Below are 21,022 nucleotides of genomic sequence, written 5' to 3'. Positions count from 1 at the left end.
TAAAAGGAAGGCAAATATGAGTTTGGATGGGTTAGTTTTGACAAGAAGTTGCAAAATAGGAGAAGAAAAATAAGAAAACTATAAAACACAAGCCAATATTCTTACCATTGGCTGTTCTCACAGCCAGTTAGAGAATTTCTACCTCCTATCCCTTTGGCTGGTGGAAGCTACCAGTGCATTGCCAAGAGGCTTCCAGATCACAGTATCCCAGTCCAGTTGTTTCATGAGCCATTCACCACCTGTTAGAGCAGGAGTCTGGCTTCTGCCTCTGGGAGCTTCCTGATCCACCCTTACCAGGTCAACCAACCTAGGGCACAAGCCTCACCGCGTGTATCAAGCGGTCCCCAGATATGACAAGCAGCATGTCTGAGCTGCCCAGCTCCTGAGCATGGTTTGGTACCTCTGCGGGAAGATGAGGCTCAGGGTCCTGCTCTAGAAGGAGAAGAATACTCTCAGCATGCCCTGGGGCATGGGGCAGTGAGCATCATAGGAAGGAGACCTGGGCTTTGAGCATGAGGGATTGCATGTGGTTTTGGATTACCGCAGGGCCTTGCCTGTGTCTGGGCGCAGATTCCACAACAACAACACGGGGCAGGTCCTGAGCAACAACCTCAGGGGGCACAGGTGTGATCCATAGTCTATTCCTGCTATTCTGCCCCCTCTCTGGGCTGAGGTGTCTCACCTGCCACGCGTGAGCTTCTCTTTTCTTTTGCTCTCAGAGTTTGGGATGATTTTCATTTAATGATTGTGTGGCTTTAATATATTGGCTATTCGGTCTGTCTGTCTGTCTGTCTGTCTTCACCTTTTCTTTTCTCCGTGTATTTGTTGAGCCTTTGCCATCATTGGCACTGCTCACTGTGGCATCCACAGACCCTCGTGAGTAATGACACCACTTGCTTTTTCTTTAAAAAATTTAAATACAGGATTCACGTTTCTTGGAGTTGGGTGGCAAAAGTAAAGGGAATTAAATAGGAATTTATGTTTTCAATATGAAAAACATCTCTCTCTCTCTCTCTCTCTCTCTCTGTGTGTGTGTGTGTGTGTGTATCAGCCTTGGAAGTCAGGGCTCCAAGCTCCCTCTCTTGGCATTGTGATACACATGTGGCATTTTAGCATTTAACAAATACCCCAAGTCCCATATTTTTACTTGTAAGGTAGAGATGAAGTCACATAGACTTTTCTGTCCAGGCTAATTTAGAACTGTAATCCTCACATCCAAACCTTCTAAGAGAGCAACTGGTTTCTGGCTCACAAAAAATTACGTTTCTAATATAGAAATTCAAAATGAATTTAATAATAGATTTCCACAAGAATGTGAAAATTTAATAAACAAGGATTTAGTCCATATTTTAAGAGTAATACTTTTTCTTTATTGACATTATGTAATTAGATAAATTTCACACTATTGTGGCATAATGATTCTTAGCTAAAGTCACTAACACATTTAAATCTTCACAATGCATCTTCTCATCGTCTTGATCTACAAAGCTTATGAACTCTACAGACTTTAACAATAAAACTGTTTCCTCTTTCTCTCTCATTCCCACCCTCCAATCATCACTGTTGAGTTGCTTAGTTCACTTTCATCAATGACCAGTGCCGCTGATGGGCCCTCTGCAAATTTTGGAGGTCTTGTTGGGCATGTGCTATGTCTCTAACATAACCAGAGGAATGAATTAGAGTAACTTGTTTGTTCAAAGAAGTCCTCACAGTAAACTAAGATGTGATACAGATTGCTCTCAGAGCCTCTAAATATTCTAGGCAACATCTATGTTTATCTTAATGTTTGTTTCTTCCAGAACCTGATCTCTCCCTGAACCTGGAGAAAGAATTTCTCTCAGGTCTTATCAGGATGATGTAGCACTTGGGGGCAAAGATGCAGCCTAGGAGACCTGCACTGGAGGCCAAAATGGAGAACACCTCCACGGCTACCATGGCCTTCCCCTTGGTGCTGTGGTAGACAGGCAGGAAGGTGAGCCACACACTGCAGAACACCAGCATGCTGAAGGTCAGGAACTTGGCCTCATTGAAGGTGTCAGGCAGGTTTCTGGCCAGAAAAGCCACAGTGAAGCTGGCCAGGGCCAGAGAGCCAAGGTATCCCAGGACACAGTAGAAGGCAGTGAGAGAGCCCATGTTGCACAGGATGATGATGTAGCCATGTTCAGAGTGTGCATCTTTGTCCACAAAGGGAGGAGAGATTCGCAGCCAGAGGACACAGAGGGTCACCTGGATGAGAGTGCAGATGGGGATGAGGAGGTTAGGAACCCAGAACAGCAGCCACTGCCTCGTGCTTCTCCCTGGAACAGTGAGCGTGAAGGCCAGGACCACAGTGTTGGTGTTGGCCAGGACCGTGGAGACAGCCACAGTGAAGACCACTGCGAATGTGGTGTGCTGCAGGATGCAGGTGGCTGTGTGGGGACGGCCAAGGAAGAGCAAGGAGCAGAGGAAGCAGCAGATGAGGGAGATGAGCAGGATGTAGCTGAGGGCCCAGTTATTGGCCTTGACAATAGGGGTGTCTTGGTGCTTGATAAATACCCCAAGAACAGCAGCTGTGAGTGCAGAGCAGCAAAGAGCTGTGCAAGCCAGAGCCATACCCAAGGGGTCTTCATAAGCCAGGAAGCCCTCAGTTTTCATTAGGCAGTGATTTCTCTGCATGTTGGCAAACTGATGATCTGCACACCTGACACACTGCTCCATGTCTGGTGAGGTGTGAGAATCACTATTAGTTTGTGTTTAGTATTTGTCTTTCCTCTCAACCCCCTTCATTCAAGTAGCTATCACATTTCCCCTGATTCACCAGTTGACCAGTAGTGAGTTCAATACCAACAGAGTAACTCTATATCAAAATGCTTTCACATCAAATCTCTTTCTCACATTTCTTCTTATTTCCCTCTTCCCTTTCCGTTTTTATGTTTATGTTTTCTTTCTTTCCTCCTTCCTTCCTTCCTTCCTTCCTTCCTTCCTTCCTTCCTTCCTTCCTTCCTTCCTTCCTTCCTTCCTTCCTTCCTTCCTTCCTTCTCTTTCCTTCCTTCCTTCCTTTCCTCTTTCCCTCCCTCCCTCCTTCCTTCTCTAGCTCCTTCCTTCCTTCCATCTGTCTGTCTTTCCTCCAGTGCTTGAACTCTGGCCATGGGACGTTTTTCAGAGTATTCATGCTCAAAACTACCACTCTACCACTTGAGCCACAGCTCCAATTACAGCTTTTTGGGTGCTTAATGGTGAGAAAGAATCTTACTGAGTTTCCTGTACATCATTACATGGAAGTTCCATCCTCAAATCTCAACTGCTTAAATCGCTTGGATTACTGGTGTAATATATGATTTCCAGCATTATGTTCTGCATTCTTGACAGGTTATACCACTCTGGCTCTCTGCTACTCATTCAAGACATAATGGAGAATAGAGACTCAGCCCAACCAATTCACTTTGTACAAGAGGGTCTAATGCAAACCTCAATCTCCTCATTACACCAAACACAAACTTCTTGAACATTTGATCTGTGTCAAGAACAGTGCTCCTCCACTGATATGATAAGGTCTGGGAAAGATCAGCTGGAGGAGGGAGAAGAGAAATGAAATGGAGATGATAAACTACTTCTGAATCTTTTATATTTGAAGAGTTGCTAGCAGCCTAGTGCCAGTGTCAGGCATGGAGTGACCATAACAAAGCCCGTTGTATTATTAGTGCATGCTAAATAGTAAATAACATTTAATTAGAAATGAGCAGCAATAGGCACTCAGAAATGAAAGGCTGTGTTAGGTCCACAATTCCATGATGATTTGCATATCATTTCAAAGATCAACAACTGGTCCTTGATATTTCCTTTTTTTCAGTTTAGCTCTTATTTTCTCCATTTCTCCCTTGTTTATTAAATATATGTTTTATTGTTAAAATACTGTACAAAGTGGTTACAGTTACATGATTAAGGTAATGAGTATTTTCCTATGGAGCATTGTTCCCCCTTTTTTTGTTTTTTTTTTTTAATGTTTTTTATTGTAAAAATACTGTACAGAGTAGTTACATTTACATGAGTAAGGTAAAGTGTACATTTCCCTTCTAGGATTTTGCCTCCTGCTTTGTTTTTGCCTAACCATCCCTTCTTTGTCCACATCCCCAAGTACTCCCCCAACAATGCCAAAGTTGTAAATTCGTTTTCAATATAGTGTCTTGTACATCTCCTGGCTAAAATGGGGCAACTGTATCCCTATTTAAGCAGTTTGTTTTTTCCTTGCCCTCCCCAAATTAGGAAAATGTATATACAAGATGCAGGGCACCAAATCCAATACATTGAAAACAGGGGTTATACCATGGGGGTGGAACATACCAAAGAAAGAAAAAAATCACATGGTCATTATAAATGCCCCAATCTTGGCGTTCATTTCATTTAACATCAACTTATATGGTCATAGTACCTAGCTTTTGACCTTTTCTGCTTGTCCTAGACAAACAGTAGGTATTACAAATAATGAAAACCATGGGTAAACATTTTCTTTAAATATAAAAAATGCGATTGAGGAGAGGGGAACATGAGTATTCTCAAGATGAAGTCTGTAATAGATTAGAAAATACAGTCAGAGATGTATGGAGGGCCAGTGGGTGTTTCTTCTAAGGAGAAGTATGGTTAACGTTGCCCTGGAACTCTGCATGAAGGTGCATGTGTGTTCCTGCCATGTTACTGTAGATCACTCCACTGGCTTGCATAGACTGAAGGGTAGGAAGGAGAGATGGGGAATTTCTCTAACTAACAGACTCACCTGTCACATTAGAAATCTCATTCTCTGGGCAAGGAGTGCAATCAAAGCAACAGGTAGCATATCCCTCCAGAGAGGCTTTCCTGAATCCAGGACCACAGCTCTCACTGCACACAGAATGAGGAATCTGAGAATATTCATACGAAAGTTAGTGACATTTTATCCTTTCAATTGACATCTGAGAAACTCCAGTGATTTAGGGGAAAAGATAATCAAAACACATAATCTTTATATGCACACAGCAAATGAATTTACTGAACCTTCTTACAGTTTCATCTGACATGAGCTGAAGAATATGTGGGGCCTCAACACCCAGCACTCATACTATCGGGAAATCATGGAGCCTTGAAGTGTTGGATGTTAACTCTATGAAATTAGGAAATGGGAATTAATCCTGCATCCTATTCTTCAATTATGTGATCTGTTTACAGATGAATAAGAGCATGAGAGGAAAATCACTCAGGGAAATTTCAAACCCACACTCTAAAGCATGGCTGATTGCTGTAGAGGTGCTACTGTACCCAGGGCCATTCACATCTCTCTTGGCTTCCTAGCTGTCATGAAGTGGGTGAATTTTACTGGCAGATGCTCCTTTCATTACATCCTGTCTCACTAGACTAAGAAGCAACTCTCTATCCAACCATGGTCTGAAATCTCCAGGCAGAAGCAAAGCAAGCCCTTCTGCCTTCTCATTTGATTCCCTCAGATATTTTGTCACAGTGCTGGAATGATGATTCACAGGGGTCATTTAACTTTTATGATATTCACTATGCAAACATAGAACAACATTTTGATCATGATATGTTCCCCTGTTCCTTCCATGAATCTGTTAGTAAGAAACTTCCAGAAACAGAAAGTTTTGAAATGTACACCAATGAGCCATAGTTTCATTGAACTAACTTTAAAACAGGATAAGCTTATTGCTCATTTATATATAGATCATGCCATTATGGTTAGAAACGGCTGACCCTGGGGGAGAAATAAGGATGTGGTGACATTGCCTAGAAGCATTGTGTTCATAACCTGACTTAGGGAATTGTAAGGTCTTTCTACAGCTACTTCCTAAAAGGAATACATTTTTTTAAAAGGAGAGAGTAACAAAAGTAGAAATGACCCACCTTGGTAATTCCTATGGGCCACTCTATCAGATTTTCAAACAAAACCAGTTGTTGACTATGTGGCCTAGATGGAGAAAACTTGCCAACTTTCACCTTTTGTCCCAGACCTTCTGGAAAATTCCAAAAGCTCTTAATGTCATACTCTGCCTCCAATTTCCTTTCCTCATTCAAAACCACTTGGTCCCCAACAGGATTGGTAAATTGGATCTTCTTCAAAAAGGGATGCAGCTAAAAGGGACACATTATAGTATGGTGAAGTGTTTTCCAGTGTTATCACAGAACCCCAGAACAATGGATTACTCTTCATTCTTATCCCCTGATTCACACACAGCACAAGAATCCAACCAACTGTATCAAATGCAGGCCCACAGCAGACTAAAGTGTTACCAAGTTCTAAAACCTGGGTATCCAGGATGGGTTGCAGAAACTCAATTTCAAGGGAATGAAACTCTAGCCACATCCAACAAAATAATGAATTATCATATGATAGGCCCCAACAGACTCTCTAAATTGCATTCCAATCACTTGTTTTGTGATTCTGATAAGAGAATCAGTCTGAAATATAGGTAAATAATAAACTTACTAGAATCATAGAATATTTGTGACAGCTATGAAAGATTACCTAAGCAAGACTTCATTCTCTGCGTGTGTGTGTGTGTGTGTGTGTGTGTGTGTTTGTGTTTGTGTGTGTGTGTGTGTGTGTGTGTGTATGCCTGCCCTGTGGTGTGTTCTCACAGTTTAGGCGCTCAACTCGTTTTTTTTTTTTTCTTTTCAAAGTAATCTTTCGGTCCATTGAGCCACAGCTCCCCCTCTGTCTTTTTGTTGGTTAATTGTAGTCATGAGTGAGCCACAGGTGTGAACCACTTGTGTGTAGGCAATATTAGGTTTTCAAGAACTAGTCACTCTTAGAGGAGATCTTCACTAGCCATACAACAGACAAGGGTCTCATATCTAAAATATACTTGGAACTCAAAAATTAAATGCCCCAATAAGAAATTCTCAAAGAAGCAACTGCCCAATAAATAAGTAGGCTAAAGCCTTAAAGAGAAACTTCTCTGAAGAGGAAAGAAGGATGGCCAATAGACACATGAAGAAATGGTCAACCTCCCTATCCTTAAAAGAAATGCAAATCAAAAGAATATTGTGATATCACCTCACTCCAGTTAGAATGGCTAAAATCAAGAACTTTAATAACAACCGATGCTGGAGGGGATGTGGACAGAATGGAACCTTACTGCATTGTTGGTGGGAGTGTAAACATGTTCAAACACTTTGGAAAGTAGTATGGATGTTTCTCAAAAGACTCCACGTAGAGCTCCCTTATTACCCAGCAATCTCACTTTTGGGCATTAACCCAAATGTTTACAAACAGGACCACACTAAAGATACTAGCATGACTATGCTTATTGCAGCATTATTTATTATAGGTAAGATGTGGAACCTACCCATATGCCCATAGTAGATAAATAGATCAAGAAAAAGTGTTATATATACAAAATGGAACTCTATGCCTCCATCAGAAAGAATGACATTGCACAATTTGTTAGGAAATGGAAAGGCTTGGAAAAAATTATATTAAGTAGAGTAATCCAGGCCCAAAGAAACATAGGTCCCATGGATTCTCTTATTTGCAACATCTAGTATATGTCTGAGTCAAGCAGAAAAGTTCAGATAAGGTGATGTTAGGGAAATGAACCCTAAGATATATATTCAAATGTTTTTTTTCTTTCATGTGATTGTTTCTAACACATTTATAAGTTTATTTCTTTGTTGCTTTGTATGTCCCTCCCCCACAGTATAACCCCTGTATTTGATGTCGGTATAATTTGTGGAGGGGAAGGGGAAAAAGAAATCGTTTAAATAGGCATACAGGTGAACCAATTGCAACAATGGGATGTAGAAGTCGTTATGGAAGGGATGGGAAGGGGAAACAAAGGAGGAGACTACAATGCTTGGTAAGAAATGTGCTCATTATCTTGCCCATGTAATTGTAACCCCTCTGTAAAGTATTTTCACAATAAAAAAACTAGTCACCCTTAATCTGTTATTTTAAAAAGGTACAAGGAGAATTTGAATATATCCTATTGAAAAGGGGACGGTTTTTTCCAAACATAGTGAGGATGGGGACAGAAGACACAACATTCCCTTGTCACGGATGCAGAGTTCTTCAAGAACATTGTCTTCACAGCTCTATCGTCACTTCATGGAGAGCACAACAGACTCACTTGTATTTGCCAAAATTGTGCCAGACAACCCAGTTGCATCTGCTATGAAAGCTTATATAGAAGTTCTGCATGCCTAGAGTAGGTCACCCAAAAGCAAACCATTACCTGTGAAGAGAGAAATGCCGTGAGTTGCCCATTGTGCACTCTTGTCTCTTCCATGTAATGAAGAAACATCTGGTGGAGGGCATGGGCCACAGCATACACAGCATTGTAGATGTTGTAACTCTCATCTGACATGGTCATGTCAAAAATGTGCCTCAGCAACCAATGCAGTGTGGCATTGTATGAACAGTGCCCCAAGTCTCTACAGTCAGACTTAATCAGTAGGCTATAAACAGACTGAATCCATGACCTGGGAAGGGAGTTATTTGCTGAGTTCTTGGAGAAGGTCTCTGTCAGAATAAAATTGGTGAACGCAGCAGTGTTTCTATGATGGTGAGAGAAGATAAGAGGTGCATGGAAAGAGTCAATCAGAAAATGTCTTTTAGCAATAGTCACATCATCATAGGGTGAGTTCAGGACCCAGACTTTGCCTGTAATTAAAAAGTGCCTACATTTAAGAATAAAGCTTAGTAGAAATTTACTGTCCCCATAAATGATAATCACATTGGTTGATAAGTCCATTAGCTGGCGCTGCATTGATAGATCATCTGATATATCTGAAAGGACATTGTAAGTGATCATGTTCTCAAAGGCAAAGCAGACTCTACTCTTGCCCATCTCTTCCCTCAATTCTGAGAGGAACCACATTCCATAGTTTTCTTCGGTGATGAATAGTCCCACCCAGTTCCAGCTGAAATGAAGCATCAAGGAGACCATGGCCAGGGCTAGACCTGAGTCCTTGGCAGACATCTGATAGACAGTCCCAAACTTTCCATGGTCACTCAGGAGAGGATCAAAAGTCCCAAAGGTGAACTACAAGGAACAAATGGAAACAACATTAGGAAGAGGATGGTCATAGGCAAATCTCAGTCCTGATGTGAACGACACAACAACTGGTAGTACAGTGGTGGGAACAAAAGTTTGCTTATCCCATTTGCAAAGTCATCTCCCATGTTCTGAAGTCTTTGTAGACATGTACAGATAAGGCTCAGAGTTTTGGGTCATCCTTTCCTCTCAACACCCCTCCTTCTATTTGCAGCAATGAAAATGTGTATGTCCCACCCACTTTTGGAGGCTTCTCCCTGTGAGATTATGCATTTGTAAGGGTTTGTGATGCCACCTCCTCTTCAGCCTGTTGAGGGCAGAGTCACTGTGGATATGGTTTCACATCTGCCCACCCCTCCCAGCCTCACCTGTGGAAGTTTGTATAGGTCCAGCAGTGTCCCTATTGGGACAAATGTGCTTGAGGTTCCTGTGAGTGCCGCTATAGCTTTGCTGTCTCTTCTGCAGGTGTAATTAGGGATGTTTTTATTCTTCCCAGACAGCCAGGTGAGTGGATCCTCTAACAGATCAGTACCTGAGTAATGCACAGTGTAGATCTCAAACCCCAGAGTCATGTTGGGTAGCAGATGGGAATTCTTGTTGATCTCCTCCACAGCCAGCATCAGGGTAAGAAGTAATTGGTATTTCTTTAAGTTGATCCTGCACAGAAATCACAAAATTTGGGTAGGTATACAAGTATTACAAATGATTAACTGCAAATCTCATGACTTTGTTGAATCAAATGTTGATTTCTACACACAGTAATATGTATAGATCCAACCAGGTGGCATTCTAATTTGGAGTCTAAGAAAAGTTCTTAGAATTGGGAGAGTTCCTGAACAGGTTTTGATCAGCATACATGAGATGACTTTTCTTCTGAGATTGCAGAGAGACAGAGAGAGAGAGAGAGAGAGAGAGAGAGAGAGAGAGGCGGGGGGGGGGGGAATGAGCCAGCTGGCTTTTCCTCTCTGCCCCATATGGATAAGTGAAAAACACTGCTGTGTGCTGTGACATAGGAGCAGGCCCAGCTTACATCCCAAATCATTTAGTACCTTAAATTAGCTGTGCATATGGAAAAAATCTTAAGAAATTCAATTCCAATTGGGAACAGATTGTCACCTGAGTTCAGCCAGTATGAACAGAGAGGCAGGGCCTGCTGTGTTAGGAGTAAATTGGAAAGCAATCTGCTTTGTGTCTGTGCTCGCTTGCTACACATTTGCCAATGGTGCATCCTTCTGCAAAGAAGTGAATCTTGCCTTGTGAGGAAAGTAAAGAAATCACAGAAGTACAAAATCCATTTGATGTGGTAGAGGAACACTAAGCTGACTCAGAGTATCTCATCATTCAATGGGATTCCTAGAAGCAGAGCAAGATGGCAGCCAAGGAAGCTATAACATAAAGATTGCCTCACCCAACAATGAACAGAAGAGAGTGAGGGAGTGTGGACTGGAGGATACTTCTCTGGTAGAACAAACAACAGGAAATGATGTGTGAGAAAAAGGGGAAGAAGCCATCTCCATTTTCCTCCCCATTAACAGCATTAGTAGCTCATTATGGACAGAAACCCTCCGACATTGCAGGGAGGAAGAGAATTAAAGTTAAATCTCAGCACCATCCCCATACACTGAGACCAGTGCTGGGGATGTGCTTATAGTTTCTACTCTTGGGTCCAACCTTTAGATTGTGCCTCTAGAACTGGTTTAGGACAGAGAAGGAAGACACTGCCACAACCTCCCTCCTCCATTCTCGTGAACGACAGCAGCTGTGGGATACAACCTTATAGTGAGCAGGGCAGAAGATTGGGTCACAGTTTTTCTTAGAACCCTTTGTCAGGCATGTCATGATTGGACCAATTATCCAGAATAATCTAGAGGCACTGTTTGGTGCTAGCCCCACAGCTTCCATTAGAATCTTTCAGGAGGTTTTGGAAAGTAGCTGAGGCAGAACCAAATGCCATTTGCATCAGTTTCCACCCTGAGTGGAGTAGGGTGACACCTGTCTTCTTGCTTAGCGTTGTGAAGCCACTGTGGCTATGTGACTCTGTTGTTATCTGGCTCAGTCCAGTCTCGTTGCACAGTGAATAATTTCAGGGACCACTGCCCTAGAAGGACAGTGCTCAAGATGGCACCAGGCAGGAACTGAAGGCTCTCTAGGAATCCAGTGTGCATTAGTCTACATCAGCATAAGCTAGATTGTGGCTTAAGTGTATCCACATGACAATTTGGGCTTTGGGGATGCTAGATAGCCTGAGTAGATGGTGGTGTTCACCAAGATGGTCCTGTGGCTTGCTTTTATTTTTTGTTTGTTGTGGGGCTTGAACTCTAGGCCTGGCATCTGACCCTAAAATCTTCACCTTAAGACTAGCTCTCTAGCACATGAGGCACAGAGCCACATCTGGCTTTTTTTTGCTTTACTGGAGATAAAAGTCTCACAGTCTTTTCTGCCTGGGATGGCATTGAACCCCGGTCCACAGATCTCAGCCTCCTAAGTAGCTAGAATTCTAGGCGTCAGCCACTTATGCCCAGCTTGTGGCTTCCTTTACAAAATTTACCATGCTGCTGTAGCATTGCATGGTTTTCCATCCCAATTATAATAGGTAAGACAGGGAAGTAAGATGGTGTTATTTTCCCACAGCTTAGTTTGGGCTAGGTAATAGCATTAGAACTGTGCTATGACCATATAGCCAGGACAGCCTCTGGCAGACTTTGTAATAACCTCAATACCTGAGAAAGTCATCTACAACCAGACAATCTGAATTCTATATTAGCTATCACTAATTGTATATTGTTGTGGGCATCTTGGCTCATGAGCACACCTCTACCACATTCAAGCTGAGTCAGTCTTAGTCCTCACCCAGCACTGTATTGGTCTTGATCTTAGTAGACTGAGGATGCTGTACTCAGGCAGGATAGACTAAGGAAAATGAGGCCTGGTTAATGCATTCCAGGAATTCAAAAACTCAAAGCTTAAAGCTTGTCCATCTACTTCCCTTAATATTAAGGTAATGAAGTCATTTAGGGGAAAATGGAATAGAATAGATTAGTAAAAAATGAGGTATTGGAAGCTCACAGTAAACAGAGAGCTATTCATCCATCTAAATAACTTAATATTAAGGGACCAAAGTCATTGAGCACAAAAAGAAGCTGGATAAATTAAGGAAAAAAATGAGTCCTAGAGAAGGCAACTCAGAAACATGTGATTTAGAAACACAGGGCTAGTATCTTTACTTCAAAGAGAGGCAACAGGTTGCATTGCTTCCTGAAAGATGCATTTCTCATCATATGAATTAACAGTTGTCTTGTAGGGCAAATGCCTTCCCCCCAAAAGGCTCCCCCAAAACATATGCAACATCCTACGCCAAATATAGACAACAGCACACCTTCCTTCCCTGTCATCTGGAAAGAATGGCCAAAACATACAGAAACTCAGAAAGTGTAACACCAGGAGTGATTAGTGCAAAGATGACAAACTGATGTTTGTGTAACTTTGAAGTCAGACGTCCTGCCTTTACCATCTGAATACCCCTGGCAGCCCAAGAGCTGTGTGTCTCTCCTCAGTTAGAGTGTGTCTTTGCCTTTTTGTTTCCTGTTTGTCTACCTGCTTGTTTGTTTTCTTCCTTACTCAGGAAAGCTCTGCCACATTTTCTTACTGTTGTGACTTGTCTAGAATTTCTTCTTCTGTGATCAGAGTCCAAGATCCCAACTGAAGAGTCCCTACTTTTAGAGGGAAACTTCATTAACCTTCATCAGTTTTGGTGACCCTGTTGGTTAGTATTCCAGGTGTAATAGAGTTCTGGTGGCCACAGCTGTGTCTAAGGCCTGTTCCAGCACACAGATCTTGCTACTGCTAGGCAGAATCCACTCACAAGGCCATTCCCTGTGGATGAGGCATATGGGCCTCCTGTGCACCCAGGAGAAGGCATATTTGGACCCATGACTCATTGGGGTTCTGGTGAGGTTTTTAGAACCACAGAGTGTTTGTCACCAAAATTGCTTTTGGTTTTCTCTGCTGCTGAAGTGGTTTATTGCCTCACAGCTGACTTCTCACAGTCCCTGAGCTCCCTCTAGTGTTGACATTGTGGAAGTCACTACAGACTCAGGAATACTGAAGCCTGCATGGAATTTCTGGAAAGACAGGCACAGACTGGTATAATTCAGAGACATTTGAAAGGCCAGATGGTATCACATACCAATATGAATCAAGAATGTTCCAGAACGACGAGTTCTCCTAGCATTCAATATAATCATTTTAGGGAAATTCTCATAGAGAGAATCTCAACTTCATGGATGTTTGCTGATGTCATTGTGTGCAATGTAACTGAGGCTTGACATCTAGAATATCAGTAATACTAAATATGAACTGGGAACTGGTGGCTCAGGCCTGCAATTATAACTACTAAGAAGGATGATATAGGAGAATTTTGTATTGTATTCACTTTCGGCAGTAATGTCTGTGACACATTTTTTGTGCAACTTCACAGAAACTGTTGCAGAGCTGTAGGTCAAGTGGTAGAGTGCCAACCAGGACAGAAAAAATGCCAAGGAACAGCCATAAGGACTTGAGATGATGCCTGAGTACCAGAGTGTGTGTGAGCATGCACACACACACACACACACACACACACACACACACACACAGAGCTCAATTTGAGAATGGACAGTGAAGAGGATAGCTCTGACATCTCCCACCTCCCATGGCGGTACGTTTCTAATGCTGGGTTTACACATGAGCCCCATCTTTCTCACTCACTTCCTCACCACACTAATTTGGGTTCAGTATCTCTCATAAGTCTCTCATGGAATAAAGTATTCCTCTCCTGAACAAACCCCATACAGGGTGTTTCCACACAACTTGTCTGAGAAGATTCATTCATGACTTCCCTAGTTTACAGTGAATTGTATAGATCTGAAAGTAGTGAGCTCACCTGGGTCAAATGCATGAATGAAAGTGTGTATAAAACATATGAAAAAGCCAGGCACCTTTGCTCACACCTGTCATCCTATCTATTCAGGAGGCTGAGATCTGAGGAACAGGGTTCAAAGCCAACGAGGGCAGAAGAGTCCATGAGACTCTTATCTCCAATAAACCACTAGAAAATTGGTAATGGCACTGTGTTACCAGCAATCGAACACTTGTCTTAAGCTGAATTGCACAGGGACAGCATCCAAGCCCAGAGTTCAAGACCCATTACTGACAATATATATGAAAAAAAAACATTCAAATCTAGTTTAGGAAGTTATTGGCAGGGAACAATAAATAAGGAATGGAAACAGAGTTTCTGGGAATGACATAGGAGACAGGCCAAGACATGGATAGCAGGACAGAAGCTTACTTACATTAGTTAAGGGGAAAAAATCAAATCTGTCATGCATCTCTTATTACTGATCTGTCCAGCAGCTCCCCATTCCCAGCTTTGCTGACATGAAATAACCCCAGAAACAGAAACTGCAGGTCTATCCTAAGAAACATTGCCCTGAAAGAGGTCCAAACATTGGTCCTGTTTTAAGAAGTATAAAGAGCAGAATGGATTGAAGATTCCCTGGTCTTTGTCCTATGGATGGGGACATTGCACTTTAGTGTCTTTGTATGGACTCTTGGTCACCCCAGTGACCCTGAGTAACAGTGATGAGTGGAGGAGTCACAGTGATGGTGGGGTGGTCGGGACATCTCTGGAAAGGGGAGTGGAGTGGAAGACAGAAAGCAAACTCTGTACACTTGGAAGAAAGAAAAATATTCATTGGGAACACCTGAAATGAAGTAGAGCTGTTGTAATGAGGGCAGTGTAGAAGATGCAGAGCACATAAGTGATTGTGTCCAAACTTCCCCCATATCTGACTGTAACCCAAAGAGAAAATTCAAAATTTAAGAAAATCCAAGAAATCACTTACTGAATGTTCTGTTGCTGCAGGGTAGGGTCATTCTTGCCTTGAACGACCAATTCCCAAGAACTGAGGGAGTAAAATCCAGCAATGACCACATCTCCTTTGCTGCATGCTACGGATTTCTCTGTGCAAATGTGTCTGCCATCTTCAGAGAAAGTGATCAGGAGAGGATGCTGGAGAAGAAGCAGTGTCAGAGCCACAGGGAACATTGCTGCTGCTTTGACATGGAGCTGTGTTTCTGGATGCAGACTGTGCCTGCAGTGTCAGGTGGGCGTCTAAATGGATCTTCAGTTTTTGTGGCTTCTTGATACATGGAAGGCCTCCACTGTCCTAGAGGAATACAGAGCCCATTCTGCCCACTCGCTCTGCATCTGGGGCCCAGATTCAAGGTCAAAACAGAAGTTAGAAAACATGTGTACCATTTTCCTCTCCACACCCTCAAGACCATGATTTCATCCAAGACAGTAGATAATGAAACTCCAGGGATGGATTCCTCTCTTGTTGAGTTGTTCACAAACTTGTGTGAAAGCAAAAAGTTGAAAACAAAAAAAGCACAACCAATCAAGGGTCACTAAGGATGATGGGAATGGATGACAGCAGTGGATGCCATGTGAAGGTCAAATGATCATAGAGCGCCATGGCCAGCAAAGGCCCAGTCAGAGTTATTGGAGCACCATCAAAGATGAGGATGGGCAGGCTCACAACCTAGGCAGAAGGGAGACACAGAAGTTATGTGAAATGACCCATTCAGGTTTTTATACCAACTGCACATGCATAAGAATTTAGAAGAGCTCAATGTATTTATTTACTGCTGCAGGTATTACCAACAGTGTCCCGGAATTCTACCATTACAGATAAATACTTAAAGGTCAATGCACTTTTCCAATTAGACATTTGCACTCTGAACCTTGAACTTCTTCAGTGCTTGCATGTTGTTGACCATCAGACTGCACCTATCAATATATTGGCAGTCCACTGTTAGACAGAGATGTTCCATGATCTATGACTTTCTGGGAACATAGCAGGCCTGCACACTGAGGATCCTGGTAGATGTGGGTGTATGGATGGGTCTTGCTCTGCTGTGTCCACATCATGTCCTGAGTGCTCCGGGAATTCTTGTTCCCACTTGGACAACCGTGTGGTGCCAGCTCTGTCCATGTCTCCCTACCTGTCTTCTCTATTAGTTCCTCATACTAGAAGTGAAACCAAGGTCACAGCATAGGTTCCTGCTCTGCACAGAGTTCACCATGGTGGCTGGTTCTGTGAACTGGCTGCATATATTTATGAGGAAGGTCTTGGCAAATGTAAATTGGAAAAGTAAGGATGCAAATGCTATTTGGTGTTGGTAGCCAGCAAGACCTTGCAAGAGCATCAGTGCTGGGGCCTAGCCTGACTCGGGTTCTGAGGTAGAAATCTTTGTTGCTTCTATACCCAGGATTATTGGTATGAGCCAGCTGTGGCTGGCTCAGAGGACAAACTTTTATCCCATTCTCCTCATCTATTACTCTAACTATTTCTGTTCAGTCTGCCCAAGAGAAGAGGCCCTCCCCACTTCCTCTTCACCTGCCTGAAACCAGTAATCACCTGTCAATCACCTGACTGGGAGTCAGCAAAGGACCCCACAATCTGAGGTCACTTCCTCATCCATAGAGGTCACTTCCTGGACCATCCTGGTCACACCTCCCTAGGACAGTGAGAAGTTCCCCAGACTCTGTGGTCACTTCCACATCCGCTGTGGTCCTGGCTTACCACAAGTCACTTTGTCTCTCTTTTTATTTTCTTCTTTTTCCTTTTCCTCTGTCTTCTCCATGGGCCTCCATCTCCTGAGGGTGGGCAATTTGCCTTTTCTGCCTGAACCGTGTATCAAGTTTCCTTGCTGGAGAAGCTAACAATTTCTACTTCATTGTCATTGGTGTCTACTCTAGTACTCTAAGCCTTCTTCTCCCTACATTTCAAAAATAAGAGAAAACTTGGGGATCTGTGTTGCCTCTATCTGTCTTTGTGCTTTCTTTCTGTATGTCTGTTTGTCTGTGTGTATTGTAAATGTGTTGTACGGACGAGTTACCATTATGTAAATCAGGTATTGAGTACATTTCTGTTTTTACAATGTTACCCAGTTTTTCCCTCCCTACCCCACCCACAGGTTGTATGCTTCATTTTTCAAATGGTGCCCAGTATATACCACTGCTGCATTTGTCAGGGTGATTAACTGAACACGATGTTCTCCACTTCCACCCATATTCCTGAATCAAACATATAATTGCATACTCAAGACTCCTTGTGTCTGTGTGACTCAATTTACTTTTTCCATTCATGTGTTGATTGGAACAGAGCCTGGTTCTGCAACTCAGCTTCTAAGTAGTGTCATAAACATAGACATAACAAACACCCATACTAGTGTGTGTGTAATATGCATGTAATATTATATCTTTTGTCATATTATATTACCAATGGTGTTATAATATTCCTTTTGGCCACATCCCCATTAGTGTCTGTTATTATTAATTTTCTTGATAATTAATCAACTTATTTATTACCAATTATTTTATAATAAGCTTTATTTTATGAAACTCAAAATGTACTCATCTGCTACTTACTTGAACATTTTGTGGGTATAAAAATTGATGATGGGAAGTGGTGCTGTGACTGAAGTCGTAGAGTGCTAGCCTTGAGCTGAAGAGCTGAGGGACAGTGCTAAGGCCCAGAGTTCAGGCCCCACAACACACCAAAAAAAATGAAGACTGTTTTTGCTTTTGAAATCATTTTGTATCCAAATGAAACCAATTTGTTTCATCAATTCCCTTTCTCAAGACTTTCATTTACTAACTTCCCTTGGTCATGAGATTTGAACTCTGGGTCTAGGTGCTGTCCCTCAGTTTTCAGCTCAAGGAGAATGCTCTATCCCTTGAGCCACAGCACTGCTTTTGGTTTTCTGGTGGTTAATTGGAGATAAGAGTCCTAAGGAGTTTCCTGCCTGGGCTGGTTTTGTACCCTGATTCTCAGATCTCAACCTCATGAGTAGCTAGGATTAGAGGTGTGAATCACTCTCACCTGGATTCCTTACTGAGTTTTTAAAAATTACATGTTTAATTAAATCTTTGAAAACATTTGATCTCAAAATGACATTTTTAAAGATGTAAAGTAGTAATCCTTAGACAAACTGGTTGGAAATTGATATTTCCCATTTGGTTTTAAAGCAGGGAGAACAGGAGAATCACATGTAGACTGACATTGCATGAAGAGTCCAAACTTAACAAACTTGAGGGATCTCAGACCATCTCTTGGTGTTTTCAAAATGCAGCTGATTGCATCACTTTACATATCACTCTTGTAACTTTCTTCAGGTAATATTTAAAGGAAAGCAACTTTTAGTTAAAAACACTCATATATTGGCCTTTTGGTGTGTAAAGAATTGAGTAATAATAATAATAATAATAAAAGAATTGAGCAATAGCTGGGAGTCACTGGCTCAAACCCATAATCATAGCTACTCAGGAGGCTGAGATTTGAGGATCATGGCTCAAAGCCAGCCTGGGCATAAAACTTCATGAGACTCTTAATCTCCAATAAACCACTGAGAAAACTAGGAGTGGTGCTGTGGCTCAAGTGGTAGATTGCTTGCATTGAGCTGAAGAACTGAGGGACCAAGCCTAGGCTCAGAGTTCAAGCCCTGTGACCGACAAAAAAAAAAAAAAAAAAGAAAAAAAAAGAATCCAGTAACATAAATTAGGTTTTACATTGAAGTAAATAACTAACCAAAGCCAGGAAAATTTAAACGTAGTTTCTACTTTTTCTTTGACTCTTAAAGGAAACGACAATGGGAAAAATATGTATGTAGAGCAAACTGCACGTTATCTATCTGACCCATATCTATAAGAAAGTAGAAAATGTGAACACACACTACAAGATTGTTTTGTCAAAGGAATCCGGGGGGGGGGGGAAGAAGAAGGCAAGTATGAGTTTGGATGAGTTAATATTGGCAAGAAGTGGCAAAATAAGAGAAGTAAAATAAGAAAACCATAAAACTCAAGGCAATATTCTTAGCTTTGGATGGTCTCAAAGCCAGTTAGAAAATTTCTACCTTCTATCCCTTTGGCTGGTGGAAGCTACCAGTCCATTGCCAGATCCTCCTGGGAACATATGCAGATACTTCTGGATCACAGTACCCAGTCTGGTTGGTCCATGAGCCATTCACCACCTGTTAGTGCAGGAGTGCGGCTTCTGCCTCTGGGAGCTTCCAGATCTACCCCTACCAGGCCAACCAACCTAGGGTGCAGGCCTCACCGGGTGCATCAAGCGGTCCCCAGACATGACAAGCAGCATGTCTAAGCTGCTTAGCCCCTGCACATGCTTTGGCGCCTCTGGGGAAGACGGGGCTCAGGGTCCTGCTCTGGAAGGGGAAGGATACTCCCAGCATGCCCTGGGGCATGGGGCAGTGAGCATCATAAGAAGGAGACCTGGGCCTTGAGCATGAGGGGCTGCATGTGGCTAGGGCCTTGTCCGTGTCTGAGGGTTTGTTCAGCAACACCAACTCAGGGCAGATCCTGAGCAGCAGGTCCAGGGAGCACGGGTGGGATCCATAGCCTATTCCTGCTATTCTGGCCCCTCTCCTGGTTGAGATGACTCACCTGCAACGTATGGGCATCTCTTTTCTTTTTTTCCTGCTCTGGCATATTTGGTTGGTTTTCTTTTTTTAAAAAATTTATAAGTTTTTTTTATTGTGAAAATTCCGTACAGAGGAGTTACAATTACATGAGCAAGGTAATGAGTACATTTCTCATCAAGCATTGTTGCCTCCTCCTTTGTTTCCCCTTCCCATCCCTGCCCTTCCATCTCCCCACCCTTCATCTCCCACCGTTGTTTGGCTTTCATTTAATATATTGGATATTTTTTCTCTCCCTGCATTTTTATTTCCTGGTATCTGCTGAGCCTTTGACATCATTGGCACTGCCCACAGTGGCATCCACAGACCATCGTGAGAAAAGACATCGCTTGCTTTAAAAAAAATTAAAGACAGGATTGATGGTTTTCAGAGTTGGGTCCTGGGAAGAAACGGGAATAAAAAATTAATTTATGGAAAAAATCGTGTGTGTGTGTGTGTGTATGTGTGTGTGCGTGTGTGTGTGTGTGTGTGTGTGTGTGTGTGTGTGTGTGTGTGTGTGTGTGTGTGTGTGTGTGTGTATACCAGCCCTGGAAATCAGGACCCAAACTCCCTTTCTTGGCTTTGTAATTCACAAGTGGCATTTTACCATTTTAGAAATACCTCCCGTCCTGTATTTTTACTTGTAAGTTAAAGATGGAGTCTCATACACTTTTCTGTCCAGGCTAATTTTGAACTGTGATCCTCAGATCCAAGCCTTCTAAAGTAGCCATTAGTGTCTGACTTGAAAAAAATTGCGTGTATAATATTGAAATTAATAATGAATTTAATAATAGACTTCCACAAGAATGTGAAAAGTTAATACAGATGACTCAAGGTTTAGTCAGTATTTTAAAACAGTAACACTTTTTCTTTATTGAGAATAATTACATAAATTTCACAGTATTGTGGCATAGTGATACTTAGCTGAAGTCACTAACATATTTCAACCTTCACAATGCATCTTGTCATTGTCTTCATCTACAAAGCTTATGAACTCTGCAGACTTTAACAATAAAACTGTTTCTCCCAAATTGGGTGATATGTACATTTCTTTTCTTTTGCTCAGTATCAGCTGTTTCCACTTTCTCTCGCTTTCCCTCCCTCCCATCACCAGCCTTGAGTTGCTTAGTTCACTTTCATCAATGACCAGTGCAGCTGATGGGCCCCTGTGTTGTATTTTTTCACCCATTTTCCTGTAGTTCTTTGCCCTCCTCTTAGCTTCCCTTAGATGTGCATGCTTATACACCATATATGCGGTCCAGTATATAGAGTCATCTAGAAACTATATAACAAATTAGGAAGCCAACCTTTGTTTCTTGTGTCTTGTTTACTTTGTCATATCTCATTGTAAAACAGTAACACTTTTATGATGTGTAATTTAGTCCAATCAAGAGGTGATTGAACACCACTGGATCTGAAAAATGTAAGTAGAAAATAAAGCAGTGGAAGAAAGGACACACTATCTTTTGCCAGCATGGCTAAAG

General features: G+C 42.2%; 1 protein-coding gene and 2 non-coding genes across 3 annotated transcripts; all 3 read right to left on the bottom strand.

Moving 5' to 3' along the window:
- Positions 1-812: 812 nt before the first annotated feature.
- On the bottom strand, positions 813-898 carry LOC122120012. The gene has a single exon (XR_006149634.1). It is a non-coding gene; the product is annotated as a small nucleolar RNA SNORD35 (small nucleolar RNA).
- Positions 899-1,779: 881 nt separating this feature from the next.
- LOC122119628 (vomeronasal type-2 receptor 116-like) lies at positions 1,780-15,105 on the bottom strand. The gene is made up of 6 exons (XM_042693632.1): positions 14,903-15,105; positions 9,386-9,674; positions 8,196-9,005; positions 5,866-6,093; positions 4,751-4,874; positions 1,780-2,699 (listed from the first exon to the last, which is right to left on the bottom strand). The coding sequence occupies exons 1-6, from the start codon at positions 15,103-15,105 to the stop codon at positions 1,780-1,782; spliced, it is 2,574 nt and encodes an 857-aa protein (XP_042549566.1).
- Positions 15,106-19,807: 4,702 nt separating this feature from the next.
- Positions 19,808-19,893, bottom strand: LOC122120003. The gene has a single exon (XR_006149625.1). It is a non-coding gene; the product is annotated as a small nucleolar RNA SNORD35 (small nucleolar RNA).
- Positions 19,894-21,022: the final 1,129 nt, after the last annotated feature.

Source organism: Dipodomys spectabilis, unplaced genomic scaffold (genome assembly GCF_019054845.1).
Source record: "Dipodomys spectabilis isolate Male_0828 unplaced genomic scaffold, ASM1905484v1 ptg000173l, whole genome shotgun sequence".
NCBI lineage: Eukaryota > Metazoa > Chordata > Mammalia > Rodentia > Heteromyidae > Dipodomys > Dipodomys spectabilis.
The sequence above is the reverse complement of the archived record's forward strand: the minus strand, read 5'-3'. Positions and strand labels throughout refer to the sequence as shown.